Source organism: Coregonus clupeaformis, unplaced genomic scaffold (assembly GCF_020615455.1).
Source record: "Coregonus clupeaformis isolate EN_2021a unplaced genomic scaffold, ASM2061545v1 scaf0515, whole genome shotgun sequence".
NCBI lineage: Eukaryota > Metazoa > Chordata > Actinopteri > Salmoniformes > Salmonidae > Coregonus > Coregonus clupeaformis.
In genome coordinates this window covers 85,660-106,072 of record NW_025533970.1, presented here as the reverse complement: position 1 = coordinate 106,072, position 20,413 = coordinate 85,660, and the positions used below count along the sequence as shown (strand labels likewise).

At 40.4% G+C, this 20,413-nt stretch overlaps 1 protein-coding gene across 1 annotated transcript in view; it reads left to right on the top strand.

Moving 5' to 3' along the window:
* The window catches only part of LOC121535903 (interferon-induced very large GTPase 1-like), a 60,511-nt gene that overhangs the window by 14,642 nt on the left and 25,456 nt on the right, over positions 1–20,413 (top strand). The window contains 5 exon segments of the mRNA XM_045215790.1: positions 1,407–1,550; positions 1,929–4,400; positions 4,403–4,788; positions 5,158–6,053; positions 6,234–6,362. Of these exon segments, the coding sequence (XP_045071725.1) occupies positions 1,407–1,550; positions 1,929–4,400; positions 4,403–4,788; positions 5,158–6,053; positions 6,234–6,362 (4,027 nt within the window).

Genomic DNA, 20,413 nt, shown 5'->3' with positions numbered 1-20,413 from the left:
ATTCCCTATTTCTTCTAAAATAAGTTGAAATTGAAAACAACCTTTGGTATCCACACCTTGTTATTTGGATTTTCTACAGAACCATTTTTTGTTGTTGTGTGACTTCTATTTTTTAGCTTATTTCTTCCCATATCAAAAGGAAGCCGGCCATTTTTACTTTTCCTCCTGTAGTGTATTTCTGGAGATAAACTGTAACCCTGATATTAATGTATGTTCCCTTAGTACCCCCAGCTCCAGACCAGCTGACTGTTAACTCAGTAGACACCACATCAGCTACTATTAGCTGGAGCCAGCCACCAGGATTGGACCAAACCCAACATCATTACCAGATCTCCTACCACTGTCCAGGGACAGAACCACACATCACTACCACATATTCACACAGCATCACTCTCTCTGACCTGCAAGGTGGTACTCAGTACTCTGTCACTGTCTGCACTGTGTTGGAAAATGGAAGGCAAAGTCAACTGGTCTCTGCAACCCTCACCACAAGTAAGGAAGTACTCTATTTAAGTATTATTTCTGGTTCAAAATATTATATAACTTTGAGTAGTTGTCAAATGACTATAATGTAAATGAAGTAATCATAATGGATGTGTCAGCATGGGGTGTAAAGTTTTTTTTCCTGATCAGAAATATATGATGGTGAATTCCACAGATCTCATAATGCAGTTTGGTGTTGAAATCAATAAACCTTTTAATTATATCTGAGTTCATGCTTTCTTCCATTCCTGTGAGTCATTATGTCAAGGAGTTGATCTGCCTTTGCTTGCTTTAACTTTATCAGTAGTACAGTGTAAAACACTTTTTATTGTGTAGAGCATTTCTTATCACAACATTCAGTGCTTCATTTGTAAATTGGGAGGTGCCGGAACACCTCTAGGCTGACATATTACCTTTAGCTACAGAATATCTCACCACAGTGTTTCCATCGCCTCTTCTCTCTCTCCTTCATTCCTTTCTCGAGCGTGCAGAGAGAGGGGCTGTCAACAGATTAATTAAATATATTTAGTTGTAAAAACATGTTAATATTGATGTTCCCAAACAGATTCCACTTGGTTTCCGATGTCCATGATTAGGGGGCCTTTACACATTACAGGCAGAAAGTCAGGTAGGCTACCGCCAACATGTCATCTATATTATTATTATATTATTATTATTATTATTATATTATCAATTCAACCGCAAATAATGCATCCAAGCATAGGGACAAAATAAAACTAATGGGCATATTAAATAACTTTAAACTGTATCACTCACAATAATGTGTTTCCTCTTAGTACTTCCTGTTCCAGACCAGCTGACTGTTAAATCACTAGACTCCACATCAGCTGCTGTTAGCTGGAGCCAGGCACCAGGATTGGACCAAACCCAACATCATTACCAGATCTCCTACCGCTGTCCAGGGACAGAACCCCACATCACTACCACATCTTCACACAGCATCAGTCTTTCTGACCTGCAAGGTGGTAGTCAGTACTCTGTCACTGTCTGCACTGTGCTGGAAAATGGAAAGGAAAGTAAACTGGTGTCAACAACCCTCACCACAAGTAAGGAAGTACACTACTTAAGTATTGTCTGGGCAAAATACTGGTTTAATCAACTATATTTAAACATAATTTGTCAATGTATTGTGACATGGAATCTACATGGAAAATACATTGGATTTGAAAAAAGTAATCAACAATCTGTTGTTTTGAGGAGAAAAATTACACCACAGGATTGTCATCATGGTAACCAAATTTCAACATAGAAAAACCTTTTGTAAAATATGTTGAATTTGGTGGTTATCAAAATGACTCTATGAACTAATCATAAAGCATGTGTCAGCATGGGATGTAAAGGTACAGTATCTTCCCTGATGAGAAATATATGATGGTGAATTCCCTGGATCTTTCCTATTTCCTGATCTTCCTTTCTATTTACAGAAACCTGTCTCATGGAGCTGTTGTCAAAGACTGGACTAGAAGATCATTATGAAAACAAACTGACGTTAAGGACTGTCCTTGAGATAAATGCTACTACTACATCAGATGAACCTCTTAACACTATGAAGTCACTTCCAGGGGCCTTCCTTAAGAAATTAATGATGGTAAATGTGAATGTTAGGAGTGTCAAATGTATGTCCACTGTCCAGGAAGTCATTAATCCACTGGACCTGATTACTGCCCTGTTTCTGTGTTCAGATAGTTTCTTGCAGCAGGATATTGCCCTGAAAATGTCCATGTGTCAGTTTGCTGTTCCTCTCCTGCTGCCAAACTGTGACACAGAACAAAGCACGTTGATGCTGTGGGCCTTGAGGGACATAGTGAAAAAGTTTAGATCCTCTTCCCAAACGGCCACAAAGTCCTTCATAGAGGAGAGAATAGTTCTCTCTGATATCCCAATGGTGTCCTTTGTTAGGCTTGGAGTGAGCAGCTTGTCCAAGTCTAATATGTTGAACAAACTGCTAAGTAATCCTGACACATTTGTCCATCATGATATGGAATTTGGCGATGTCCCTCGCAGAATCTCAGATGGTCTGGTTGAAATCAGCTGGTACTTTCCATGTGGGAACAGAAACATAGACATGTTCACTAAGCCTGTGGCTTTTGCTAATCTCAGAGGAGACATCAGGTCCTTTAAGACACAGTTTTCCTTTCTGTGTCAAACATCAGCAGCAATTTACATGTTTAGTGATGAATTAGAGGCAGGTTCTGAGGTTCTGAAAGACATAAACACAGAGTTATTTCTGGTTGTTAACTCTCAGAGAAAAACATTCACAGGAGACAAAGTAACACATGTAATAGAAAAGAAGGGACGGAATGAAGCAGCATTTGTCAAAACCCTGCAGTCATCTGTGGGTGACATCATTGAAATATGGCAAAACCAATTGACAATTGAAAAAATGTCTGGTATTGCTCGTCAGAGTGGGATTTTGGTTGATGAAGACCGTAAAGAGTGTCAGAGTGCCAGGAAGATGGCAGATAAAATCACCAGCAACATAAAAGACACAGTACAATTCAAAGACAAGCAACTACCCTTACAAGGGCAAGCCTGGAAAGAGCTTTCCCAGTTGGAGAAGGAGAGATGTAGACTGAGAAATGCAGGCAAACAAGAAATTGAACACTACAAGAGCTCTCTGAAGAAAAGGAAAATAGAACTGAGAGAGAAGCAACAAAGCTTTCATATGACAGATGCAATGACACATTTCATAATCGGCATGTCAAGTTCAGAAGTGGAGCGACTCTATTTCCTCAAATGGATGCGGATATATTTGGACAATCTGTCACGGCAGAATCTGTCTGGTTTACGAGAAAAGTATAAAATGCTTCAGGGAAAAGAATCTGCAGATAAAAAAGACATTGCAGATTTGGATAGGCAAATATCTGACTGTTCCCTGGGACTTGAACACTTTCTTCGTGAGTTGGGCCAGCTGTATGAAGCCTCCTGCTCCCTCCCTGAAGACAGCCCTAAAAGGAGACAGATGGAGCATCTCCCTGGATTGTGTGCTCAGATGCTGTTGGATGGTTTCCCCATTGAGCTTGTGGATGGAGATGCATCAAATATCCCTCTGAAATGGATATCAGCTGTACTGACTCAGCTTCATACTCTTGTGGACTCTAACAGCAAGATCCTGGTTGTCTCAGTTTTAGGGGTCCAAGGCACTGGGAAGTCCACTCTCCTCAACACCATGTTTGGGGTCCAGTTTGCTGTCAGCAGTGGAAGATGCACCAGAGGGGCTTTCATGCTACTGATTAAAGTCAACAAAGAACTCAAGGAGGAGCTGAAATATGACTTCATCATGATCATTGACACAGAGGGGTTGAAATCACCAGAGCTGGCTCAACTAGATGATAGCTATGAACATGACAATGAACTGGCCACACTGGTGATAGGACTCAGTGATGTTACGATTATCAATATTGCCATGGAGAATGCCACAGAGATGAAAGACATTTTACAGATTGTTGTTCATGCTTTTATCAGGATGAAGGAAGTGGGGAAGAAGCCAGTATATCATTTCCTGCACCAGAATGTGTCAGACATGTCTGCTCATGACAACAACATGAGGGACAGGAAGAAGTTGTTGGAACAGTTGAATGAAATGACCCAGGCAGCAGCCAGAATGGAGAAGAAGGAGAATATCACCAAGTTCACTGATGTGATGGAGTATGATCCAGACACAAGCAACTGCTACATCCCAGGACTCTGGCATGGGACTCCCCCTATGGCTCCAGTCAATGCAGGCTACAGTGAAGCTGTGTATGATTTCAAAAAGAGCTTGATGCAAGATTTAAGACAATGTCAGAGTAATGATGACATGACACATTTCCTGAAGTGGATACAAAGCTTGTGGGAGTCTGTGAAATATGAGAAATTCATCTTCAGTTTCAGAAACAGCTTGGTTGCAGATGCATACTCCAGATTATGCTCGAGTACAATGGTTGGGAATGGGCCTTCCAGAGGGAGATGTATACATGGATGGTGGGTGCTGAAACTAAAATGTCAAATTTCTGCATAACAGATCAAAATGACCAAATGAGCATAAGAGATGTGCTGACGAACCAGATGACGGAAGCATCAAAGAAGCTGGCATTAGAAGAAAAAGAAATTCAACACAATCTTGTGAAATACTTTGAAAAGCAAGATGGCCATGTCAATCTGGTGGAAAATTACAGGGAAGGCTTTGTGGCCAGTGCCAAAACACTGAGACGAGAGACAGAAAACACAGTTAGTAAAACTCTACATGATGCTGTTGAGATCAAAGAGGGAATGGCCAAACTGGATGAAATCAAGAGTTCACAGGCAAATACACTAGAAAAGAAGGTGCTGGCTTTGCTACAAAACTGTAGACAGAAAAAAACAGATTTATCAGATCAGGCCCTCAGAGAAGAATTTGAAAGCATGTGGAAGAAAACTCTATCTGAGATCAAATTCAGAGGACTCCCAAGAAGAGATGTGGCTCAGGATGCCTTTCTCAAGTTACAAGATCATTTATCTGCAAGGCCGGGTTATGTCAATAGTATGTTGGTTGAAAACAGTTTGGTGGATTGTGGTAGAAACCCCTTTGTTGTGGAGTCAGGGGTTTGGTGGGAAAAAGGTTTAATAAAGCACTTGGTTCCAGACCATCAAATGACAAAAATGCAACAGTTTTGTGACATCATCATAACACAGTGTCAGGACTTTGTAACCCAGAAGGTGGAAAACAAAACAGATTACTATGATACTTACATCAAAGAGCTGCTGAACAAGATTGATGAAACATTGCAACAACACGAGAATGTTAAAGTCAGTGAGGAATGTGATGTTTCTCTGAAGCTACACATCTGTGGCAGAGCAGCCAGAGAGTTCCAGAAGATGCATGATGATTTCATTGAAGTCAATGACCCAAGGAAGTGTCTAGAGCTGTCCAAGTACATCTACCAAGCTGACTTCATACTTTTGTTCCATGACCGAGACCAGTGCCAAAAGAAAGCTGAGGATTTCACAAAGCTGTGTATACAGCCAGCTGTAAAGGAATATGTGACCAAATTTCTTGGTCCTGATGTGGTTGATTACATGAAGACCGGTAAAGGGTCAGAGGATTACAGCACACGGACGGCCTTCCAGTTCTCCATTTTGAAACAACTCCTGACAGATGGAAAATATGAGAAATATAAAGGGTACATACGCAATTATGAAAGCTTTGTGAAGGACTGGCTGTTTGACCAGATTGTCCAACAACTCTCAAAGGAAAGCAGACGAGAGAAATTGGAGAAGAAACATCTTCGAGAGATAGTCAAGATAATCACTGAAGCAATTTCAAACCTCAGATATACAACTCACACTGTAACTGACATGAAGACGTTCATTCAGAACATATGCCGTGCCCTTAGAGAGAAGCTTGTCTTTCCAAAGGATGCTCTGAATTCCATCATGACACTGAACTACTCTGCTAACACAGCACAGTTTGCTGACTACCTCACCATTTCTGTGGGAGAAATGGAACAGTCACTGGCAGCTGAGTACGACAAGGGAGGAGACATCAAAGAGAGACTCAGATCTCTGCCATTCAAGCCTCAGGACAAGATGTTCACTACTCTTTTTGGCTGTGGGAAAATATGTCCTTTCTGTGGTGCACCCTGTGAAGCAGGGGGGAAGCAGCACGACAAACACTTTTCCTCCATTCACCGTTCAGAAGGTATCCGTGGTTGGAGGAGTACGTTTTCACAGAAATTAATGATTGACATATGTTCATCTCTTGTGGTTAGCAGCCAAAGCTTCTTTGTGCAGGAGACAGCTGCAGGACGGCAATATCACCCCTATAAGGACTACCAGACATATTACCCTGACTGGAACATAGATGGAGATAGCAGCATGGAGGCTGCAGACTACTGGAAGTATGTGATGGCTACATTCAATGAGACAATTGCTAAAGAGGATGGTGCATTTCCTGCTGATATCCCAGAGGACTGGAAGACATTAACACCTGATGATGCATTGAAGAGCTTAAAAATGTCATTCAACATGAGATAAAGTGAAAGACTATAATATCACTCTTCTTGACAAACATAAAATTGGCCAATTAAAAATGTCAGACATGACAACCATAAATAACTCACCTACAGTATGAATATGACGACATAACATAATCAAAAAGTCAAAAGCCAAGCCAGTCACTTCTACAAATAACTTTTTTAATAAATTGCAAATACCTGAATTCCAAAATGATTTCCCCATGACCAAATAACCAAAACCCATCAGGGAAAAATGTGACGTTTGATGCTCAGGCACTTTTACCTTTGACATGCCTTGATTGGTTTGTTAACCCTTCCTTTGTGTTCTGCGACCCGGAAACAGTTTGAAATCACTAAAATTATATTTTACATAATTTTTCCACCATGAACCTTCATCTACCTTCCTAACTTGTAAACACCTAATAAAAAATACATTAAGAAAATTAGACTCAGTACTGGAATAGTGACATCCATGATGTTCTGGGTCAATTTGACCCCCGCAATTTGACCTTGACCTTGGTCTATATAACTTTTTTCTTCCTAGAAACAAGCTGCTTTCTGCACAGGAATGGTATCCCTATGATTCTGAGAGGCTGAGCAACACTGATCTTTAGTCAATTGACCTTGACCTTTGTGTTAGCGACAAATGGTCTTCTGTGCAGTAAAGATCTATCCATGATGATCATGAGATAATAAGCATAAACATCCTGTTAAATTACTAGAGGGGCTATATCATAAACCCTCGAAGTTCCAGAATGGGGTGAAAATGGCAGCCATATTGGTCAGGGAGAAACTCAAACCAGGCTAATTGGAATGAATGGCAGTAGAGGCATAATCCTGATTTGACTTCTGCAGGACAATAAAAGTAAGGCATGTGATATATCAGACATTGTGTAATAGAATTATTGGCAACCTTAAATATTGTCATAGAATTATAAATATCGTTTATATGGGTTTAATACCAATTTTCTGTATAAATAGCCTCTAATATATATGAAAACAGACCATACATTTAAAAAAATGTTTTATTGGAAAGCTGTGAGTGCTATTACAGTATATGATACAATATCAGTACTTGTAAATGTACAACTTGTCTAAATCATATCAACTGATTTCAGCCAGTGTATGGCTGTGGATTGACTGCAATGTTTGAATGGAATGTTGCCATATGTGCAGTTAATCTGAAACGTTTATGGAATCATTCCTCAAACTGGCTTGCTAGCTAGCTAACAAACATACAGTGCAGATAAATTCTTCAAATTCATTATTTTACACAATACTGTATCTTATCACTGGCAAACTGGTTGACCAACTTCCTGACCAAAATGTCTGACCTTTATCCCATCCTAAGACGGTTCATGTCTATTCTAGTATTCTAATTCCTATTGATATAAGTATGTTTTCCCTGTGATGTTCAGGGGCAGAGGGACAGTGATCTGACGTTTAGCAAAAAATGTCAGAAATGTCATAAAATGAAATAATTTGATGGATTTACAACTTTGGTACAGTAAACATGTGGTATACATTTTGAACAGTTGGGTCTATCAACCTTGGGAAAAAAGCATATGAAATAGGTAATTGGAAGGTGAAAATCATATTTAGGATCTTACTGTTCTTACTGTACTTACTGTGCTTACTGTACTTACTGTTCTTACTGTACTTACTGTGCTTACTGTACTTACTGTACTTACTGTGCTTACTGTACTTACTGTACTTACTGTTGTTACTGTACTTACTGTACTTACTGTTGTTACTGTACTTACTGTTCTTACTGTACTTACTGTAGTTACTGTTCTTACTGTAGTTACTGTTCTTACTGTAGTTACTGTACTTACTGTACTTACTGTAGCTACTGTTCTTACTGTAGCTACTGTACTTACTGTTCTTACTGTAGTTACTGTTCTTACTGTAGTTACTGTACTTACTGTACTTACTGTACTTACTGTTGTTACTGTACTTACTGTTGTTACTGTACTTACTGTTCTTACTGTACTTACTGTACTTACTGTACTTACTGTAGTTACTGTTCTTACTGTAGTTACTGTACTTACTGTACTTACTGTAGTTACTGTTCTTACTGTACTTACTGTACTTACTGTTCTTACTGTAGTTACTGTTCTTACTGTAGTTACTGTACTTACTGTACTTACTGTACTTACTGTACTTACTGTACTTACTGTAGTTACTGTTCTTACTGTAGTTACTGTTCTTACTGTTCTTACTGTTCTTACTGTACTTACTGTTCTTACGGTAGTTACTGTACTTACTGTTCTTACTGTACTTACTGTACTTACTGTACTTACTGTTCTAACTGTAGTTACTCTTCTTACTGTTCTTACTGTACTTACTGTACTTACTGTTGTTACTGTTGTTACTTTTGTTACTGTACTTACTGTACTTACTGTTCTTACTGTTGTTACTGTACTTACTGTTGTTACTGTATTTACTGTTGTTACTATACTTACTGTACTTACTGTACTTACTGTTGTTACTGTACTTACTGTTGTTACTGTTGTTACTGTACTTACTGTACTTACTGTACTTACTGTTGTTACTGTGCTTACTGTTGTTACTGTACTTACTGTTGTTACTGTACTTACTGTTGTTACTGTACTTACTGTACAGGTAGCTTAGTGGTTAAGAGCGTTGTGCCAGTAACCGAAAGGTCGCTGGTTCTAATCCCCGAGCCGACTAGGTGAAAAATCTGTCAATGTGCCCTTGAGCAAGGCACTTAACCCTAATTGCTCCTGTAAGTCGCTCTGGATAAGAGCGTCTGCTAAATGACTAAAATGTAAATGTAAAATGTTACTGTTGTTACTGTACATACTGTTGTTACTGTATTTACTGTTGTTACTATACTTACTGTGCTTACTGTTCTTACTGTAGTTACTGTTCTTACTGTACTTACTGTTGTTACTGTACTTACTGTTGTTACTGTTGTTACTGTACTTACTGTTGTTACTGTACTTACTGTTCTTACTGTTCTTACTGTAGTTACTGTTCTTACTGTACATACTGTTGTTACTGTACTTACTGTATTTACTGTTGTTACTGTACTTACTGTTGTTACTGTATTTACTGTTGTTACTATACTTACTGTGCTTACTGTACTTACTGTACTTACTGTTGTTACTGTACTTACTGTTGTTACTGTATTTACTGTTCTTACTATACTTACTGTGCTTACTGTACTTACTGTTGTTACTGTACTTACTGTTGTTACTGTACTTACTGTTCTTACTGTGCTTACTGTACTTACTGTTCTTACTGTACGGGTCAAATTGGCCCTGAACATAAATGTGTAGGCCGAATCGAACATAAGGGAAGGGTTAAAGGAAGAAACTGTTCTTAGCAGTTCATCAAATAACACCTGTCACAATCATAGAAGGCTGTGAGGCTAGTGGCAGTAACACACAACAAAATGGAGGCTAAACTTGTAGGATATTGACCATCCCCCCCCAAAAAACTAAGGCTCTCTTACCAGATAGTTGCAGATAAAAAGCTTTTATTATATTGGCATATCCATGTAGGAAAATTAAAACAAGGAAAACAAATCGGCATCAGTCAACACTTAGCAGTTTCACACAACCTTCATCGGGGCCTTGCAGCAAGGCTAGTGTTTGAGATGACATCAATGACTAACAGATACCTGCAGTATAGGAAGGAAGGTGGAGTTATACCATATATACTCAATCAATCAAATGTATTTATGGGTATTCCAGCATGACAATGACCCAAAACACACGGCCAAGGCAACAAAGGAGTGGCAAAAGAAGAAGCACATTAAGGTCCTGGAGTGGCCTAGCCAGTCTCCAGACCTTAATCCCATAGAAAATCTGAGGAGGGAGCTGAAGTTTCGAGTTGCCAAACGTCAGCCTTGAAACCTTAATGACTTGGAGAAGATCTGCAAAGAGGAGTGGGACAAAATCCCTCCTGAGATGTGTGCAAACCTGGTGGCCAACTACAAGAAACGTCTGATCTCTGTGATTGCCAACATGGGTTTTGCCACCAAGTACTAAGTCATGTTTTGCAGAGGGGTCAAATACTTATTTCCCTCATTAGAATGCAAATCAATTTATAACATTTTTGACATGCGTTTTTCTGGATTTTTTTGTTGTTATTCTGTCTCTCACTGTTCAAATAAACCTAGCATTAAAATTATAGACTGATCATGTCTTTGTCAGTGGGCAAACGTACAAAATCAGCAGGGGATCAAATACTTTTTTCCCTCACTGTATATATTTGAAATATTTGTATAATACAGTAGGATGAATCCCCCCCAATCTATCTTATATTATATAATCATACCATTGACCTTTTCTCTGTTTACAGACTCTGTTCAATTATTACGAAAGTATTTTACAATTAAATAATTAATTAATATTTGTTAATTGACTATATAGCGTAGCGCTTTCAACAAAATGCATGAAAAGTACTTTACAAACAAAGTTATTATTAGAATGTAATTTATGCAATTAAAATATACAATAACTATTGTTAGGGATTGTTTCTATAGCAATGACAATAAGTTAGAGAAGGAGAGGAGGAGAGGAAGAGAGAAGGAGAGGAGGAAAGAAGGAGAGAAGGACAGAATGAGAGAAGGAGAGGAGAGGAAGAGAGGAGGAGAGGAGGAAAGAAGGAGAGAAGGAGAGAATGAGAGAAGGACAGAATGAGAGAAGGAGAGAAGGAGAGGAGGAGAGAAGGAGAGGAGGAGAGGAAGAGAGGAGAGGAGGAAAGAAGGAGAGAAGGAGAGAAGGACAGAATGAGAGAAGGAGAGGAGGAGAGAAGGAGAGAAGGAGAGGAAGAGAGAAGGAGAGGAGAAGAGGAAGAGAGGAGAGGAAGAGAGAAGGAGAGGAGAAGAGGAAGAGAGGAAGAGAGAAGGAGAGGAGGAGAGAAGGAGAGGAAGAGAGAAGGAGAGGAGGAGAGGAAGAGAGAAGGAGAGGAAGAGAGGAGAGGAGAGAGAGGAGGAGAGAAGGAGAGGAAGAGAGGAAGAGAGGAGGAGAGGAGGAAGGAAGGAAAGAAGGAGAGAAGGAGAGAAGGAGAGGAGGAGAGGAAGAGAGGAGAGGAGGAGAGGAGGAGAGAAGGAGAGGAGAATAGGAGAGAAGGAGAGGAGAGGAGGAGAGAATGAGAGAGGGAGAGGAAGAGAGAAGGAGAGGAAGAGAGGAGAGGAGGAGAGAAGGAGAGGAAGAGAGGAGAGGAGGAGAGGAGGAGAGGAGGAGAGGAGGAGAGAAGGAGAGGAAGAGAGGAGGAGAGGAGGAGAGAAGGAAAGAAGGAGAGAAGGAGAGAAGGAGAGGAGGAGAGGAAGAGAGGAGAGGAGGAGAGGAGGAGAGAAGGAGAATAGGAGAGGAAGAAAGGAGAATAGGAGAGAAGGAGAGGAGAGGAGGAGAGAATGAGAGAGGGAGAGGAGGAGAGGAAGAGCAGGTTGAGAGAGTAAATAAGTTAACTGTTTTGATATTAAGTCATTCTACACCATCAACAGATTTAAACAGTCATGTTGACGCCATACATCTGAAAGCATCCCTTCACTCCTATCATGTCTGCTGTCTCTGCCAACATTTTAGGTCTGACCCATCAGCTCCAAAAAGTCCACAGAGGTCACTCTGCCGCCACCTAGAGGGAAAATACCATTAACTGGAAGCAGAGAGGGATTAGTGAAGGAGAAGAGGAATGAGTCAACTATTAACAGATAACATTTATGGTAGTACAAAGTCTCATGAACCCGACCTGTTTTGAAGGAACATATTTCATTCTCTACAGTTATAGAGCTCTGTTTACAGTCAATGTTAGCAGAGAACTTGCGTGGAAAGTTCATCTAGTCGGTCAAGAGGAAGGGGCACCGGGTGGGCTTCTCCAGGTATGTATGTGATCAATAATTTGACATTAATATGAACTATATGTAGTTGATTGTTAAAGTGATTGTTACATGTACCACTAAAACTTAATGAAAGGTATTGCATCTTATTTATTGTTTCTGTGTCTCTACTATGTCTATTGTAATTAGGAAACGTTTTACTGTTGTTGATCAAACAGTTACTGTACTAACGTGTCATTGAAAGTGACCCTCAGTCTACCATCAAAATGGTTCCAGAGAAAATGGCAAAGATTGTTAAAGGGAAAATATACTGTGCATGTAGACAATTCAACTTGAAACTATTCAAGGAAGATTGATATGCTCTGGTAATTATTATATTGTTGATCATAATTTCATTTTTACCAAATGTATTTCAGTCCATCAAAACTATGACAACATATGACTTGAGTCTGATTGTGACAATCATGTCAAACTGTTGTTGACAGAGCCTTATATTTAGAAATAATATTATTTGTTAATGTGTTCTTAAAATACTTTGACATATCATTGCTTTAACTAATCAGAATCATTGACAACAAGGTAACCTTGAAAGTGTACTTGCTTTCAGATGGCTTTATGATTATATGGTCAGGTACTATCAGGTACTGTACATTGTAATGTCAGTAATAGGAGTGTCTGTTATATATTTACAGACTGATGCTGTGCTGACTCATTCTTAGACCTTGTGATCACCAGGGTGATCTGGATGACATGGTCTAAACTGTGTAATAGCCTACATTTCCTCCACGTGACTCTAAATGCAGCAGGACATTGTCATGGTGATTTTACACATTCAAGTTCACAAAAATGGTATTACAATTAACATTATGCCATAGCTTATATTTGCACTATGCCCATGTAGCACATGGGATTGTGTGAAACTCACTCCTCAAGCCTGAATTGTCCCCACTCACACAGCTGGAACGCCCTCTTGCTGTTGAGTAAATGGGTCAGGTGTTAATGAATTACCAGCCTAGGTTAATGAATCACTGTTCTCCATCAGATAAATATGGCCTAAAATGGCGGAGTGGTGATATTTAAGCAATAAGGCCCGAGGTACTGTATATGGCCAATATACCACAGCTAAGGGCTGTTTTGAAACACGACACAAACAGTTACAGAGTTTAATGGCTGTGATAAAGAGAACTGAGGATGGATCAACAACATTGTAGTTACTCCACAATACTAACCTAAATGACAGAGGGAAAAGAAGGAATCTGTACAGAATATAAATATTCCAAAACATACATCCTTTAAAAATATATATACAGTGAGGGAAAAAAGTATTTGATCCCCTGCTGATTTTGTACGTTTGCCCACTGACAAAGACATGATCAGTCTATAATTTTAATGGTAGGTTTATTTGAACAGTGAGAGACAGAATAACAACAAAGAAATCCAGAAAAACACATGTCAAAAATGTTATAAATTGATTTTCATTTTAATGACGGAAATAAGTATTTGACCCCTCTGCAAAACATGACTTCGTACTTGGTGGCAAAACCCTTGTTGGCAATCACAGAGGTCAGACGTTTCTTGTAGTTGGCCACCAGGTTTGCACACATCTCAGGAGGGATTTTGTCCCACTCCTCTTTGCAGATCTTCTCCAAGTCATTAAGGTTTCGAGCCTGACGTTTGGCAACTCGAATCTTCAGCTCCCTCCACAGATTTTCTATAGGATTAAGGTCTGGAGACTGGCTAGACCACTCCAGGACCTTAATGTGCTTCTTCTTGAGCCACTCCTTTGTTGCCTTGGCCGTGTGTTTTGGGTCATTGTCATGCTGGAATACCCATCCACGACCCATTTTCAATGCCCTGGCAGAGGGAAGGAGGTTCTCACCCAAGATTTGACAGTACATGGCGCCGTCCATCGTCCCTTTGATGCGGTGAAGTTGTCCTGTCCCCTTAGCAGAAAAACACCCCCAAAGCATAATGTTTCCACCTCCATGTTTGACGGTGGGGATGGTGTTCTTGGGGTCATAGGCAGCATTCCTCCTCCTCCAAACACGGCGAGTTGAGTTGATGCCAAAGAGCTCCATTTTGGTCTCATCTGACCACAAAACTTTCACCCAGTTCTCCTCTGAATCATTCAGATGTTCATTGGCAAACTTCAGACGGGCCTGTATATGTGCTTTCTTGAGCAGCGGGACCTTGCGGGCGCTGCAGGATTTCAGTCCTTCACGGCGTAGTGTGTTACCAATTGTTTTCTTGGTGACTATGGTCCCAGCTGCCTTGAGATCATTGACCAGATCCTCCCGTGTAGTTCTGGGCTGATTCCTCACCGTTCTCATGATCATTGCAACTCCACGAGTTGAGATCTTGCATGGAGCCCCAGGCCGAGGGAGATTGACAGTTCTTTTGTGTTTCTTCCATTTGCGAATAATCGCACCAACTGTTGTCACCTTCTCACCAAGCTGCTTGGCGATGGTCTTGTAGCCCATTCCAGCCTTGTGTAGGTCTACAATCTTGTCCCTGACATCCTTGGAGAGCTCTTTGGTCTTGGCCATGGTGGAGAGTTTGGAATCTGATTGATTGATTTCTTCTGTGGACAGGTGTCTTTTATACAGGTAACAAGCTGAGATTAGGAACACTCCCTTTAAGAGTGTGCTCCTAAATTCAGCTCGTTACCTGTATAAAAGACACCTGGGAGCCATAAATCTTTCTGATTGAGAGGGGGTCAAATACTTATTTTCCTCATTAAAATGCAAGTCAATTTCTAACATTTTTGACATGCGTTTTTCTGGATTTTTTTGTTGTTATTCTGTCTCTCACTGTTCAAATAAACCTACCATTTAAAATTATAGACTGATCATTTCTTTGTCAGTGGGCAAACGTACAAAATCAGGGGATCAAATACTTTTTTCCCTCACTGTATATATTTCAGATAGATTGTAGATTCCATCAATGTAATTGTCTGCATCATTTCCAATCCCCCATATTTTTTTTGTATATATATATATATATATATATATATATATATATATATATACACAGTACCAGTCAAAAGTTTTAGAACACCTACTCATTCAAGGGTTTTTCTTATTTTTTACTATTTTCTACATTGTAGAATAATAGTGAAGACATCAAACTATGAAATAACACATATGGAATCATGTAGTAAGCAAAAAAGTGTTAAACAAATCAAAATATATTTTATATTTTAGATTCTTCAAAGTAGCCACCCTTTGCCTTGATGACAGCTTTGCACACTCTTGGCATTCTCTCAACCAGCTTCACCTGGAATGCTTTTCCAACAGTCTTGAAGGAGTTCCCACATATACTGATCACTTGTTGGCTGCTTTTCCTTGACACTGCGGTCCAACTCATCCTAAACCATCTCAATTGGGTTGAGGTTGGGTGATTGTGGAGGCCAGGTCATCTGATGCAGCACTCCATCACTCTCCTTATTGGTCAAATAGCCCTTACACAGCCTGGAGGTGTGTTGGGTCATTGTCCAGTTGAAAAACAAATAATAATCCCACTAAGCGCAAACCAGATGGGATGTATCGCTGCAGAATGCTGTGGTAGCCATGCTGGTTAAGCGTGCCTTGAATTCTAAAGAAATCACTGACAGTGTCACCAGAAAAGCACCCACACACCATCACACCTCCTCCTCCATGCTTCACAGTGGGAACCACAAATGCGGAGATCATCCGTTCACCTACTCTGCGTCTCACAAAGGCACGGCGGTTGGAACCAACATTTTCAAATTTGGACTCATCAGAGCAAAGGACAGATTTCCACCGGTCTAATGTCCATTGCTAGTGTTTCTTGGCCCAAGTAAGTCTCTTCTTCTTATTGGTGTCCTTTAGTAGTGGGTTCTTTGCTGCAATTCGACCATGAAGGCCTGATTCACGCAGTCTCTTCTGAACAGATGTGTCTGTTACTTGAACTCTGTGAAGCATTTATTTGGGCTACAATCTGAGGCTGGTAACTCTAATTAACTTATCCTCTGCAGCAGAGGTAACTCTGGGTCTTCCTTTCCTGTGGCGGTCCTCATGAGAGCCAGTTTCATCATAGCGCTTGTTAGTTTTTGCAACTGCACTTGAAGAAATGTCAAAGTTCTTGAAATTTTCCGGATTGACTGACCTCCATGTCTTAAAGTAATGATGGACTGTCGTTTCTCTTAGCTTATTTGAGCTGTTCTTGCCATAATATAGACTTGGTATTTTACCAAATAGGGCTATCTTCTGTATACCAACTCTATCTTGTCACAACACAATTGATTGGCTCAAACTGATTGGCTCGCATTAAGAAGGAAAAAAATTCCACAAATTAACTTTTAACAAGGCACACCTGTTAATTGAAATGCGTTCCAGGTGACTACCTCATGAAGCTGGTTAAGAGAATGCCAAGAGTGTGCAAAGCTGTCATCAAGGCATCAAGGGTGGCTACTTTGAAGAATCTCAAATATAAAATATATTTTGATCTGTTTAACACTTTTTTGGGCACTATATGATTCCATGTGTGTTATTTCATAGTTTTGATGTCTTCACTATTATTCTACAATGTAGAAAATAGTAAAAAAAATATGAAAAACCCTGGAATGAGCAGGTGTATCCAAACTTTTGACTGGTACTGTATATATAGATATAAATATATGTTTTAAATATATTTTCCTTCATTCTTTTCCCCTAACCCTACCACCCCTCTCCTAATTGGAGTAAACTAATGGACAACAACACTTAGGCTTCTACTTCCAGCTTATACATACTATATAAATGTACGGACACAATGTATTTTACAATAGTTATCTTTGCTTGTTTTTAATCCCGTCCTTCAGCTCCACTCAACCCCTCCCATCTATCTCTGAACACCATCCATTCTATTTGCCATACATTTTTCAACTGTGTTGTGATGTTTCACAGAAGTTCTGAACCTTTCTATTCTCATAGTTTCTACAAATTGTAAATTAAAGATAACATTTTTTGCTAAAAGTATTATTATATTATATATCGATTGACTATGACTTTTCAGATCACCCAGTAGTGCTATATGCAGTAGTGTTGGCTCCAGGTAAATGTTGCACTTCTTCAACCATTCCTGGACCTGCGACCAAAAACATGGACAGTACAAAACAAATGGTCTAATGATTCTGTCTCTTTGTAGCAAAATCTGCAGAGCTGGAATGGTTGTATCACCCATATATAACATTATATTTGTTGCAAGAATTTTGTATAATAATTTACATTAAAAAAATTGAAGTTTTGGATCGGGCGTTGTTTTGCATAACAGTTCATAAACCATGTGCCATGGAATCGGTACATCGACAATCTTTTCCTAACTATTTTGCAATCTATATGGCACAGCTGTCCATTTTTGGTCCTTCAATGAAACTGGTATACTTTTTAATTTATCACAATTTTCCTTAGCCAATTTTGGTCTTTAATGCATTGCCGACAGACACTTTTTCAAGGGAGTGGTACACAGCGTTGTACGAGATCTTCAGTTTCTTGGCAATTTCTCACATGGAATAGCCTTCATTTCTCAGAACAAGAATAGACTGACCAGTTTCAGAAGAAAGTTATTTGTTTCTGGCCATTTTGAGCCTGTAATCGAACCCACAATTGCTGATGCTCCAGATACTCAACTAGTCTCAAGAAGGCCAGTTGTATTGCTTCTTTAATCAGCACAACAGTTTTCAGCTGTGCTAACATAATTGCAAAAGGGTTTTCTAATGATCAATTAGCCTTTTAAAAAGATAAACTTGGATTAGCAAACACAACGTGCCATTGGAACACAGGACTGATGGTTGCTGATAATGGGCCTCTGTACGCCTATGTAGATATTCCATTACAAATCAGCCGTTCAAATCACTGTTCAAATAAACCTACTATTAAAATTATAGACTGATCATTTCTTTGTCAGTGGGCAAACGTACAAAATCAGCAGGGGATCAAATACTTTTTTCCCTCACTGTAAGGCAATAAGTAGGCCATAGTGCAAAATAATTACAATTTTGTATTAACACTGGAATGATAGATGTGCAGAAGATGATGTGCAAATAGAGATACTGGGGTGCAAATGAGCAAAATAAATAACAATGTAAATAACAATATGGGGATGAGGTAGTTGGGTGGGCTAATTTCAGATGGGCTGTGTACAGGTGCAGTGATCGGTAAGGTGCTCTGACAACTGATGCTTAGTTAGTGAGGAAGATAAGAGTCTCCAGCTTCAGAGATTTTGCAGGTTGGTTCCAGTCATTGGCATCAGAGAACTGGAAGGAATGGCGGACAAAGGAGGTGTTGGCTTTGGGGATGACCAGTGAGATATACCTGCTGGAATGCATACTACGGGTGGGTGTATGGTGACCAATGATCTAAGATAAGGCGGGGATTTGCCTAGAAGTGATTTATAGATTACCTGGAGCCAGTAGGTTTGGCAACGAATATGTAGTGAGGGCCAGTCAACGAGAGCGTACAGGTCACAATGGTAGGTAGTATATGGGGCTTTGGTGACAAAACGGATGGCACTGTGATAGACTACATCCAATTTGCTGAGTAGAGTGTTGGAAGCTATTTTGTAAATTACATCGCCGAAGTCAAGGATCGGTAGGATAGTCAGTTCTACGAGGGCATGTTTAGCAGCATGAGTGAAGGAGGCTTTGTTGCGAAATAGGACGCCGATTCTAGATCTAACTTTGGATTGGAGATGCTTAATGTGAGTCTGGAAGGAGAGTTTACAGTCTAACCAGACACCTAGGTATTTGTAGTTGTCCACATATTCTAAGTCAGACCCGCCGAGAGTAGTGATTCTAGTCGGGCGGGCGGGTGCAAGCAGCGTTCGATTGAAGAGCATGCATTTAGTTTTACTAGCGTTTAAGAGCAGTTGGAGGCCACGGAAGGAGTGTTGTATGGCATTGAAGCTCGTTTGGAGGTTTGTTAACACAGTGTCCAATGAAGGGCCAGATGTATACAAAATGGTGTCGTCTGCGTAGAGGTGGATCTGAGAGTCACCAGCAGCAAGAGCGACATCATTGATATACACAGAGAATAGAGTCGGCCCGAGAATTGAACCCTGTGGCACCCCCATAGAGACTGCCAGAGGTCCAGACAAAAGGCCCTGTGATTTGACACATTGAACTCTATCTGAGAAGTAGTTGGTGAACCAGGCGAGGCAGTCGTTTGAGAAACCAAGGCTAATTAGTCTGCCAATAAGAATGCGGTGATTGACAGAGTCAAAAGCCTTGGCCAGGTCGATGAAGACGGCTGCACAGTACTGTCTTTTATCGATTGCGGTTATTATATTGTTTAGGACCTTGAGCGTGGCTGATGTGCACCCATGACCAGCTCGGAAACCAGATTGCATAGCGGAGAAGGTACGGTGGGATTCGAAATGGTTGGTGATCTGTTTGTTAACTAGGCTTTCAAATACTTTCGAAAGGCAGGGCAGGATGGATATAGGTCTGTAACATTTTGGATCTAGAGTGTCACCCCCTTTGAAGAGGGAGATGACTGCGGCAGCTTTCCAATCTCTGGGGATCTCAGACGATAGGAAAGAGAGGTTGAACAGGCTAGTAATGGGGTTGCGACAATTTAGGCGGCTAATTTGAGAAAGAAAGGGTCCAGATTGTTTAGGCCAGCTGATTTGTAGGGGTCCAGATTTAGCAGCTCTTTCAGGACATCAGCTATCTGAATTTGGGTGAAGGAGAAGCGGGGGGGGGCATGGGCAAGTTGCAGCGGAGGGTGCAGAGCTGGTGGCCGGGGTAGGGGTAGCCAGGTGGAAAGCATGGCCAGCCGTAGCGAAATGCTTATTGAATTTCTCGATTCTCGTAGATTTATCGGTGGTGAAAGTGTTTCCTAGCCTCAGTGCAGTGGGTAGCTGGGAGGAGGTGCTCTTATTCTCCATGGACTTTACAGTGTCCCAAAACTTTTTGGAGTTAGTGCTACAGGATGCACATTTCTGTTTGAAAAAGCTAGCCTTTGCTTTCCTAACTGATTGTGTATATTGGTTCCTGACTTCCCTGAAAAGTTGCATATCGCGGGGGCTGTTCGATGCTAATGCAGTACGCCACAGGATGTTTTTGTGCTGGTCAAGGGCAGTCAAGTCTGGGGTGAACCAGGGGCTATATCTGTTCTTAGTT